The sequence below is a fragment of the Mastomys coucha genome, unplaced genomic scaffold, assembly GCF_008632895.1.
Source record: "Mastomys coucha isolate ucsf_1 unplaced genomic scaffold, UCSF_Mcou_1 pScaffold22, whole genome shotgun sequence".
Classification (NCBI taxonomy): domain Eukaryota; kingdom Metazoa; phylum Chordata; class Mammalia; order Rodentia; family Muridae; genus Mastomys; species Mastomys coucha.
The window spans coordinates 218314799-218327552 of NW_022196905.1; the positions used below are offsets into that span (position 1 = coordinate 218314799).

General features: G+C 37.4%; 1 protein-coding gene across 1 annotated transcript in view; it reads left to right on the plus strand.

Moving 5' to 3' along the window:
• Nucleotides 1-12392, plus strand: part of Anapc10 (anaphase promoting complex subunit 10) — a 44688-nt gene extending 32296 nt beyond the window's left edge. Inside the window, exon 5 of the mRNA XM_031340429.1 lies at nucleotides 11969-12392. Within this exon, the coding sequence (XP_031196289.1) occupies nucleotides 11969-12199 (231 nt within the window). The 3' untranslated portion in view covers nucleotides 12200-12392. The remainder of the gene's footprint in view (nucleotides 1-11968) is intronic.
• Nucleotides 12393-12754: the final 362 nt, after the last annotated feature.

Genomic DNA, 12754 nt, shown 5'->3' on the forward strand with positions numbered 1-12754 from the left:
GATGATAAAAGGTTTATATGGTTTAGGCCCAATGATGCTTTGAGAGAACTAGGCAGAACTGGTTTCAAGGGTTTTTTTGTTTTGTTTTATTTTTCTTTGCTTGTTTCTATTTGTGTTAATTTCAGCCCTGAGTTTGATTATTTCCTGTCCTCTACTCCTCTTGAGTGTATTTTGCTTCATTTTGTTCTAGAGCTTTCTGGTGTGCTATTAAGCTGGTAGTGTATGCTCTCTCCAGTTTCTTTTTTCTTTTCCTTTTTTTTCTTTTTTTTTTTGTTTTTTCGAGACAGGGTTTCTCTGAATAACCCTGGGTGTCCTGGAACTCACTCTGTAGACCAGGCTGGCCTCAAACTCAGAAATCCACCTGCCTCTGCCTCCCAAGTGCTGGGATTAAAGGCGTGCGCCACCACCACCCGGCTTCTCTCCAGTTTCTTTTTGGAGGCACTCAAAGCTGAGTTTTCCTCTTAGCACTCCTTTCAATGTGTCCCCTAAGTTTGGGTATGTTGTGCCTTCATTTTCATTAAATTTTAGAAAGTCTTTAATTTCTTTCTTGACCAAGTTATCATTGAGTAGGCCATTGTTCAGCTTCCATGTATAGGTGGGCTCTTGGTTTCAAGTCTTAATTTTTCCACTTTAGCTATGTGAAACTTGTAGTTTTATTTGATATACTTATTCATATTGTCTGTCCTATAGTAAACAGTAAATATGCTCTTACTTGCTTTAAAAAAATAATGCTTGATAACTTAGAGGTTCTGTCACTATTTGAAGTCTAGCACACACTTGTTTTCATATAAAGTTCCAGAGAAGCAGCAATACTTTTTTCCCTTAGGGAAACTCTTGATAAGAACATTGGAAGTTTCGTGCACGGATCTCTTCTGGAATTCCTGTCAAATAATACATGGTCAACCTGGAACAAATAAAATAACTATAGATTGTTATGATAAAATCTTCTTGAATGGCCAGTATTATATGGGCTCACATTTTATGAATGGGCCCACTTAAATAACTAGTTGATTCTATCATTATAATAGAAATGCTTACAAATAAAATTCTCTTTACCAACAACATGGTAAATGAAAACCGTAGAAAAAAATGTTCACATCCTATGACTCCTAGAATGCTATAATTCAGTCAGCGAGCTAATAATGGACAAGGGTCGTGGTGGGCAGCGGGTAGGGAGAGGAAATAGAAAGGATATATGAGGTACATTTGGGAGGGAAATAAATCAGGCAAAAATGTTGCAGAAAACACATTCTTTTAAAAAAAAATATTTTAACTATCTTGAAGTAGTGAAGTACTATCTTTGAATTTCTGAAAGATAGTGTGTTTCTCTCTTTGTCTCTCTGTACATGTTCATGGTGTGTGTGTGTGTCTTCTATATGTTTTTGTCCATGTAGTACTGGTGTTAATATTGCAGTGAGGTCTTTTTTTGAAAGGTAAACAAAGAAATGGGAGTTTTATCTTGAAGCATACTTTAGATAATATGGATCCCTAAAATAATATGAGAAATTGTCCCATGGTATCAGTCTTTATTTGTAACACTGTGGGAGAATGAAAACTATTGTATTTTCTCCTTTAAATAAGACATCCTCTACACTGTCAGAAAAAAAACACATTATAAGTAGAGTTCAAAAATAATGATAGAAAAAGATTTGTAATGGAAAGAATTGATGGTGTATTTCACCTAGCGTAAGGAAGACAATGCGTAGTAAGGGCTGTGTGGTTTCACAGCTCAGTGCATGTGTGTGAAAGCTGTTCTCTCAGCAACGTGGGTGGCAGTTATGCTACCATATAATGTATTGTCGTTGGCACTCTACACTTGTCAGGGTTAGTGTTCAACCATTCGGAAAATTTTCCCATTGTTCCATCATGTGAACCAAGGCTAGTGCTGAATTCCCAATAACTTAAAGAAAAAGTTTAATTAAAAAAGTTGGAAATTTCATTACTTTTGATTGTTTTGATACAGTAGTAGATGGACTAGTGTTTTATCTATTATTATACATTTTTAAGCAAAAGGATATATCAAAATAAAAATTTCACCTTATTTTTTAATAGAATTTACAGAAATTTGTGTACAGAATCCTGCCCCCCCCTTTATTTTGTATTAGCACTCTATTTCCATCTTAAGAGTTTTGCTTTAGATGGACGATAGCTCTTGGCAGCTAGTGCATTTTTAACAAATAATACTGTTTCTAGTAAGAGTTGCAGAGGAAAAAAAAAACTTTGTGTGAGGTCCTTGTAAACTGAACCTTTGGAACATTGCTTCCCCCACCCCATGCCTCTTCCCTATTTGTGTAATGGTTATAAATTATATCGTTTGAAGAGAATTAAAACTTTTTATATGGTTATTTTTGTTCTTAATTTTTGTCTTTACCTGTTACGTTAAAGATACAAAGAGAAATAGGCAATTATGGTATTGAGCTTCCATTATTCCTGTACCTCTACAGCATAAGCTAACAAAACCAGAGAGCTGCCTGCTGTGGCATCTGCAGGGTGCTTGTGCAGGCATCAGTGTCTGCTGTTCATACATTTTCCTCCCACTGAAAATTCCTTAGTGTTTTCTGGATGTAGTGAAAACACTTGCTGGTCCTTGTATTTTCAGTTTGCAAGTACTTCTGTTTATAGGACAAGTTGTCACAGATATATGTTCTATTACTATCACTGACACATTAAAGAGTGTAAGATAAGGGATATATCCATATTATATATATGTGTGTGTGTGTGTGTGTGTGTATACACACACATAAACAAACACTGTAAAATAATGTACAATTTTAAATGAAATTAGAAAAGATTAGGAATGAGAAATGATGAGCTTTTGTTGAAGATGCATGGAGAAAAATGATTGAATATTAACTTTCACTCTTTAAATCTATTCATTAAAGAGGAAAATCTCCTGACTAGATACATATTAATAATATCTTAAATATCCTATATTTTGCTTAAAATTCAGATTCTTAAATATGTTTATTTCCTGGAAATATTTCAGCTGACTCTAAAACAGTTCTATGACCCTTTATTGCAGTTCTTCATGTTATGGTAGCCCCCAACCATAAAATTATCTTGTTATTACTTAATAAATAATTTTGTTGTGGTTATGAATTATAATGTAAACATCTGATATACAGTATATGATTTGCAACCCCCATAGGGGTCAAGGCCCACATATGGACCCAAAGAGTAATTTTCATATTAGAGTAACTTTCATCCTTGAGCTTATCCACTTCATCTGTTTCTATACCTATGTCACTTACTTCTGAGGCTTGTGTCACATTCAGGCAGCAGATTTGGCACATGTCATCCCATGGATGGGCAGTCAAACCTTCCACTCAGACCCAGAGCATTGTGAGGTGATAGGGAATTCAGTTTTGAAGTGTATGGGTTGTAGTTGACCGTAAGGGGTATCATTTGTTTTTGTTTTTGTTTTTTTTTCTTAGAAACTTTCCATTGTAAAAGTTAATGAAAGAGTAACCTGAGTTAACATTTCACTTTCTTCTTATAAAGATCATTTTAGGCTCACTTGTCTTTTTTTCTTGATCAATTAAAATGTACTTTTGCATTTCTTGATAGCTGTGTGTACCTTTTAATTATTAATTCAGATTACCAGAATAAGATTACTATATTTCAAGGACAGGCTATTAAATTTTAGTTAGTAGATCTGGTAGGTGATGATGCTTTTTAGTCTCCCATGTGTTACCTCCATTTATTACTTACTAGTTGTCATAATCTTTCCTTTTTTTAGTCCAAAAGGTGGAAAAGATTGCCATCTAAGCAAAATGTATCTCAGATACGGCTTCGAGAAACCAAAGCACTACGTTCTGAGCATGCCAGTTCTCTAAGGGCTCTGGATTCCGTGATTGCCACGAAGCCTGCTTGCTCACCGGGCGGGCAGCCTGGCACACTGCCGTCTCTCCACCGGCTGTTTGTCGGTCTTGTGGATAGAATAGAAACGCCCTGGCGTTTTCAGCATGGCTGGTAGTGGTTGCAGTTTTAGGAAACAAGTTAACATTTTTCTCAAAATGATGGCAGTTCACAACAGGATGAAATCAAATAATATCTAAGCTGTAGTTAGACTTAGTCCAATGATTTTAAAATGAATATAAAGCAAAGTTTATTGCATCTCATGTCAGTAAACTGACTTTGTATACTGTCACTTTATTCTTAACCAGATAACCTAAATTTGATGCAACACTTGAAATAGCTGTGGGTTGGATGTTTTATGCTTTGATATTTTTATAAAAGACATTGCTTATATGAATTATAGGGCCAGTTGAAATCAGAAATGTTGTAAGCAGACTGTGCCGGCGGGAAGGGGATGGGCTACTTTGGTTGTCACTCAGAGATGTTTGCATTCAGATATTTAGAACTGTGTAATTTGTTTTCATTGCCCTGACCTATCTCTATGCACAGAGTAACCACACCTTATGAGACTTACATGATTAAATTACCTTCTTCCCCCAGTTTCCTTCAAAGTTCTACCTTTTTTCACAGCCTGGATAGGATTATGGGCTTTTAAAATTTTTGTTTCTTTAAGATTTATTTATTTATTTATTTTATGTGTAGGATTGCTCTGTTTTCATGCACATCAGAAGAGGAAATCAGATTCTATTATAGATGGTTGTGAGCTTCCATATAGGTGCTGAGAATTGAACTCAGGATCTATAGAAGAGCAGCCAGTACTCTTAACCACTGAGCCATCTCTCCAGCCCCAGATTATGGCCTTTTGAGATCAGTTTTATTCATCTTCTGAATGTGTTGTCTTATTCTTATCTCAGAAAGACATGGTTGAATGTTATCTTTTTTTTTGTGATGTTCAAAAGTTTAGAGTTAAATGGCTTAGGGGATAAACTGTCTCAAAAGCATGAAGACCTAAGTTTAGATTCCCAGAATCCTGTAAAAATTGGGTATCTGAAACCTTGATGTTGGGTGGCAGGGGGAATTGGAGCTCACTGGCCAGCTAATTGCTCTAGCTAAGTTTGCATTACGTTCAGTAAGAGACTGTCTCAAAAATAAGGTAGGTTAATAACTGCTGTTCTTGCAGAAGATCTGATTTCAGATCTTTGTATATATGTGGTGGCTTACAGCCATGTGCAATTCCAGTTCCTCAGGGACTCAGTGCTCTCTTCAGGTATCTTTGGGCACCAGGTACCCATGTGGTACACATACATAAAGGCAAAACACTCATTCACACATATAAAAATAACTTTAAAAGAATATGTTGAGAGCAGTGGAGGGAGATACCTGACATGTATATCTGGCATCTACATGTGTGCATATCCACACACATGCATATAACACACATGCACACATACAGTAAATATGCATGTCAATAAGTAACTTCTGACTTCTAACCTTTACCTCATAGATGACCTTGAGACTAATTGTGCAACTGGTCTGAACTACAAAGTTTTCAGCTGTAAGTCAGGGGTATGGTAAGATGACTGAATTAAGTGTATGACATACTGACAGCTCTGAATGGCTTTAAAAGCATCATGTAGACACTAGCCTGGGAAATAGATCAGTGTATGTCTCAGCCACCATCAGGGACGCTTCCTCCTACAGTAGATGGAACAAATACAGAGACCGACAACACTCAGTTCTGAATGAGATGTCTGCATCAAATCCCTCCCCTCATGGCTCAGGGAACTCTGCTAAAGTGGAGTCAGAAAGATTCTAAGAACCAGTGGGGATGAAAGGCATCAAGGAATCAAGGCCTTCTAGCTACAACAAACGGACACATATGGGAACTCAGACTGTGGCAGCATGCACGGGACCTTCACTGCTCTAAGCCAGATAGGGTCTCAGTGCTGAAAGTGGAAATGGGCACAAGCCCCAACCCCCCAAACAAACAAACAAACAGAAAAACCAGAAGCTATCTCCAATTGACAATTACTTGGAAAAGAAAAATTAGTTTTCTATAATGGTGTCTTACTGGATATACAAACCACACTTAAAAACAAGCTCTATGCCCAGTAGTAGATGGGCCAACACAAAATGAATTCAGTGGTATTTTTGGAGTTGTTCATTTGTTTGTCTCATAATGTTTTGTCTGGGTTCTTTTCTCTTTTTCTTTTTTCTTTTTTTTTTTTTTTTTTTTTTTTTTTTTTTTTTTTTTGTAATCTTACAGGTCTTTTGCTTATATATTATAGTTTCTGATTTTGTGTTTTTATGAGACTTTTTTGTATATGAATTTATGTGTCTCTGTATGTTTTTATTCTTTGGCTCTTTTTTCTGTTGCTTTCTTCTGTTCTGGTTTGTTTGTTTTGCTTTAGATGCCTGTGTTTAATGAGGAAGAATGAGAAGGGATATGGATTTGGAGAGGTGGGGGAGGGTCCAGGAGGTGTTGAGGGAGAAGTCATAATTAGAATAGATTGTATGGAGAAATTTTATTTTTGATTAAAAAAGCTTCCTATAATAAGCTTTATCATATAAATTCATGAAACTAAAAGTATTTTTGCAACATGTTATTGTTGCATATAAATGTATTTCTTTGAGTTGATAAGGATCCAAGAGACCTGGCTTGGCATCATCTGCTGGTGTTGAATCCTGTTTACCTGGAGCACTGTAAACTAGTATCTTGATGCCATGGACCTCTTGCACATAAAGTGAAGATAAAAATGTGTAAGATGGCTGCTCTCAGAGGACTTGAACTCCTCGCCCAGCACCTACATCACAGTTCACAACCAGCTGTAATTCCACTTGTAGGGGACCCAACGCCCTCTTCTGGCTTTTGTGGATACCAGGCATGTCTGTGGTACACAGACATCCAAGCAGATAAAATGCCCATGTGCTTAAATAAAGTTAATTAAATAAACACTGTGCCACTGCAAGGCTGAACTGTCAGTCCCTTTACATTTTAAAGGAGTGCCTGGTAGAGTAAGAACCCCCAAAGTAGAAAATCATAAACTGAGAAAACTTTAATGTGGTGAGCCTTGTTTGATGGATGCCTCTCTTACTCACTCCTAGGTCGTTCCCATTGTCTTTCTCCTCAGTCCCTTTCAGATGTCCTCATTTCCATAATGTGTGTTTGTATTGTAGTATCACATCAATAATCCTCAATCAGAATTTAACTCTTCAGTGTGACTTTTTTTTTCTCATATAGATCTCTTCATTTTCCTGGTGTAGTTTTTTGTGATATTTACTGAAGTCATGAGAATTTTATAATTGTGGACACATGTATTATTTATATATGTTCAATGCTTAAATTTCATTTTGCGGCATTATCTTGTTTTCCTTGAAATTAATAGCAGTCTCCTTTTCCTGCCCTAATTTTCAAAATGTTACTTGTGAATGTATGTGCAGCTTCTCTGACAACTCAAAGTATCCTTTGAAATAGCCATGCTAGTATCTTAATTCCCTGTCTTTTTCCTGTGTTCATCCTCTCATGAACCATCAGCTCAGCTGTTATTTCAGTGTGTCTGCACAAGGGATATGTAAGGAAAGATTTATTACAGGGGTTTTGTGCCGCACTCACATAGGAGATAGTTCCCTGTAAGGTGGTTTTGTTCAAAAGATACCATGGAAGTACTCATGGCAGAAGTTTAAAAGTGACGATTGCTTAGGGTTCTAGAGAGCAAGGAGTCTGCAGTCTAGGACCATGAGCCAAACTTTCTGGACGTGACCCCGACTCTGCCAGCTCTCATAGCCAACCTTATGGATCTAGTGTCCTGCAGACACAGCTGATACCCTTCCTCTCAGATGTTAGGAATTCAGACATGCTCCTGGTCTAGACGAAGCTGCAGAAAAGAGGTGATTGATTGCAGGCTGGGGCACTGCTGGGTGAACCAGACGGTCAGGTGGTCCAGGCAGATCTCCTGGACTTGAGTATCAAAAGTGACTGCAGCCTCACCTCTACGCTCTTTTTTCCCTGTTGGAGGTGCTTGGATCAAACCACGGGGTCTCAGCATGTCCCACTACCATGCTGTACTCCTGGCCACTTACAACAGTTACTTGTCTTCTTGCTTGTATGAAATGAAGTCCTTGTTGCGGCCCTGGCTGGTCTAGAACTCCTAAACCTGTCTAGTAGTCACCATACCCTAGCTTGCTTAGTAGATGGGAGCCTGGCTCATTCCCTCCTTTTCCCTTGAAAATGTCTCTTAGAGCTCTTGCCCCCCCCCTTGCTCTTTTCCTCTCTTGCGCTCTTCCTCTTCTCTCCTTCTCTTCTCCCTTCCCCCTTTCTTTCTCTTCTTCCCCTCTCCTCTCCTTCTCCTTTCTCTCTCTCTCCACGTGGTCATGGCTGAACTCTTTTCTCCTTTTTCTATAATAAAATATCTTACAACTAAAAAAAAAAGTAAATGTCTCATATACCACTTAATGAAAAAAGTATGGAGAAGGAAATCCTGAAAATGAACTGTGGATTATCCTACATTAACATATTACATGGGCACTACAGGTGACCATGAGAATATTTCTCTCCTATAGATCTGACCATAGATCTGACCTGTGTCTGATGAGTAACCGGTTGATAGGCCCAGCACTGCTGCCTAGAATCAGTCACCACGTTTCTTCTGAGGGTATACTTCTCATATGTGGCTCCTAGCCAGAGACTGAGCATAACGGGTGCTAAAGGAGGCTTGTCCCTTGCCCAGTTTAACTATAACTGCACTGTAGACAGCCTGACAGCTTGCTTTCCTCTGGGGTGTGAGCAGCATCGGCCTCTGGCAGGTCTTCTGCTCCCCAGGCTCCTGCCTCACTTTCTCTCACAGTCCCTTCTCCTTTTACTTTTCCTGACGTTAAATCCAGATTCTGTGCCAGCTTTTCAGGCATGTATAGCTGTCTTACCTGTTTTGCCTCTAATGTCATCTGAGGAATTTTTGTTACCTCTTCTTTTTTGGAGATTTTTATTTCTGGATCCCAAGTCCTCATCTTTCTTGTTTTGCTTCTCTTTTGGGTGGAATTCATCCTCCACATGGGAGGTAAATTATTGAAACCTTGCATGACTGAAAACTTTATTTTAATCTCACCCTTGAGGGATGACTTGGCTGGGTATGGAATTCTAGTTTGGAAGTGATTTCCCCTCATTATTTTAAACACATTCTCCATCACCTCATAGTTTTCGGTGTAAATGCTGAGAAATAAATGCCACTTTTGATTTCTGATACTTTGAGTGTGACCTGTTTTCTCTCTTCAAGCTTTTATAATTTCTTAATCCCTGATGCTTTGAGCTGTTATGGCTCTTTGCCTTGTCATCCTGTTAGATCCCCATCAACGTGGGGACATTTGCTCTCTTGCAGTCCCGTTACATGCTCATGTGCTTTGATGGTCTCCATTTCCGTTTTCTCTGTTCTCTCTCAAGGAATCAGGCTGACATGTTTAACTACGGTGCTTTGTGCATCAATTCCTATTTTCTTATTTTCCTTTGTTTTCCAAGCAATTAATTTAACTTCTATTTTTTAAAGAATTTTTAGTTTTCGTGTGTGTGTTTTTTTAGTTTCTAAGGTCTCTTTCTGTTCTTTGATTTAAGGGAATAGTAGTCTGTTCTTGTTTCATGGATATGTTGTATTACTGGAGAAATTTCTTGCATTCCTTTCAGTGCCTCTTATGGGAATTCTCCTTTTTAAAAAAAAAAAAAAACAAAACAAAAAAACAAAAAGCAAAAAGCCCAGAACATTTATATTATGAAATTCTCAAGATGAGCTAGATGCTGCAACAGCTGCCCTCTTGGGTTTAGGTTTTGTTCTTTCTTGGGATTCATGTCTGAATCTGTGGTAGACAAATTTTAGGTGCCTCATCCAACCAGTTCCGTAGTGTTTTGTCTGTTAGCCTTGGTACTCCAGTTATAATTTGTCTTGCATTTGGCAGGGTAGCTACATTTGCCGCAGGTCGACTTCTGTAGGTGGTAGGCCTTAGAGCCACAGCGGTAGGCAGCACAGCATGTGTTATCTGTGTATTCTTTTGACAGATATATAATATATCAGCTCAGGCTAAGGTTTACTTTTCTTGTCAGTTTCATCCATGTATAGTGAATTTTAATTATTTTTTTCTTCCATCATTGATCCCCTTTCCCTTCTGCTGAAAATTTTTCTCAACGCATCCATGTTACTTTCATGTCTGCTTTGATTATTTTTAATAATTTGCCTCTTTCATTAATTGTGGTTGTGTTTATGAGCATGGGTAAGAGGTTATTTTAGAGTAAGGATAATTTATTAATGCTGCACAACTGAGGATAGTCATGTTTCTCCACCACTAACTGCCAATAGTTCTTCATGGGGCTTGGGGTCTGATGGTTTCCTCTCCCACTCATGGCATGTGATAGGTTCAGTCTTGTGTTGGTAACCATAGCGGCTATGAGTTCATGAATACAATACCTGAATCATGGCCATGGGACTGTGCAGCATTCTCTCTCTCTCTCTCTCTCTCTCTCTCTCTCTCTCTCTCTCTCTCTCGGTTTTAACATCCTTTCTGTTTCTTTTCTGAGATGTCCTATGAACCTAGAAGGGGATGAGATAGACTTCCCATATATGGGTCAGTATGTCATTGTTGCTTCTATTTGGCTTTTTGACCAGTTGTGAGTCTCTGAAATAACTGTTGCCCATTGTAGTAAGAAACTTCTCTGACCAAGGCCCCCGAACAGGACTAGCCTGAGTAGGAACATTACTATTTAGATGACAGCTTGATAACATGCCCATTTAGCAAAATAACAGTAATAGGTTTTGTATTAGGCCTATGATCTTCCCATTGATGGGCTCTTGACCACGTTTACACTAACAGGCACAAGTTCCCTCTTGTAGGCTGGGCCTTAAATCTAGTCAAAAAGCAATTGGCTATCCCTGAAGGTTTTTTTTCTTTTTTAAAGTTGTTGGTGTTGTATACATGTATATGCATGTGCACGTTACAAATGTGCCAGATACTGATGTCAGGTGTCTTCTTTGACTGGGCTCTACTTTTTTGGGCTCTACTTTTTTTTTCTAGACAAGACTTCACTGGACCTGGAGTTTATTATTTTTAGACAAGACTTCACTGGACCTGGAGTTTATTGTTTTTAGACAAGGCTTCACTGGACCTGGAGTTTATTGTTTTTAGACAAGGCTTCACTGGACCTGGAGTTTATTGTTGACTAGGCTGGCTTGTCGCTGAGCTCCATCCCAAGCCATTAGCACTGGGGTTATAAACTCTCTGGCTGGCCTGGACTGTGGAATTGGTGATGTGTTTTGGGACAGAGCTATAGGGACTCTAACACTTCCAGGACACACAGGCAAGTCCTAGAGAGAAAAGGGAGAGTGCCTAAAAAGTGCCTGAAAGAGGTGAGTTTTGACAAAAGGGGGTTTTCCTTTTTCTCTTTTAGGTTATATCCAATATTTTGAAAGAAAAAGAACTCTGAGCCAGGAAGGATCCCATGAACTTGAAAGTAATGAAATTTTTGTAGTATCTTTGTAACTTAAAAACTTCTTACCAAGAAAGTAGCACAGTCATATAGGAATGGTTCTGAGCTACAAGAGTGGCAATTTCTTTTAAAAGTTTTATTTGGGGCAGGATAAAGACAGGACAGCAAATCAAACAATGGAGACAGTGGTTTGACTTTCAGTGACTTTTGGTTCAGGATTATGATAGAATCTCCAGCAATTTCTAAAATGGCCAAAATATACTTCTATCATTTTGTACCATGTGTTTATGCAAAGTAAAAGCTTCAGCATTCATGACTATAAAATCAAGATATCAGTCAACTAAAAAAATATTGACAATGTTCTACATATTATACTTTCAGTTCCATCTTTAATAAATTATAAAATTATAACCAAAGTGTTATATTGAAGTCAGTTTTTTATGATTTAGTATTAATGAATGCTTTCTCTGTTTTATCTATATGCTCAGGGTCACATAAAGGTTTAAGAAGCCATATGTTAGTAGGCCAAGTAAGGTGGTTAGTATTGTTATTATCTCAGTGAGCAAAATTTTAAGTATAATTTTAGAATTCATTCATTATAAACTTATTTATAGAATGAGAACATAATTGAATTTTTTTTTCTTTCAGCAACTTGAATTGGTGGAACCAAGTGGCTGGATTCACGTTCCTTTGACTGACAATCATAAGAAGCCAACTCGCACATTCATGATACAGATTGCTGTTCTAGCCAATCACCAGAATGGAAGAGATACCCACATGAGACAAATTAAAATATATACACCAGTGGAAGAGAGCTCCATTGGGAGATTCCCTAGATGCACGACCATTGATTTTATGATGTATCGTTCAATACGGTGATTTTAAAATGGACAAAAATAAACAGGCATATTTTTATCCTATCATTGCATAGTATATTAAGTATCTTTGGTAAAAAAGCCTGTTACTTTGCAATTTTACATATACTTAAAAATAATTTAGATAAATAACTTTTAGGTCATGTCTGTTTTTTTATATAATAAAGCTCATATATTTTATGTTTCTAAAAAGTGAATTTGAAGTCAATCAAATTACATTTTTCTTTATATTAAAAGAAAACTAGCAAAACTGAAAATTTCAAGATGTACATAATATTTTTTCTACCACATGATAGTTATTTTATATAATGGTTGAAGGGTATTGGAAGCAAAACTCTTTTTCTAGTATATATGTAATTTTCAATAGCATCGATGAAGTGGAAACTTAAAGGTACTTTGTGTTGGATGGTGTTTTCCTGGGACACACATATGAAGGAACATTTGGCCGAAACAGACACAGGTATGTTCTGCTAAAGCAAGCATGTGAAAGGACTCTGATGAAGGATTCTTCTTCACTGACAACATGTATGTATTGGTCTGTCTTTTTTTTTTTTTTTTT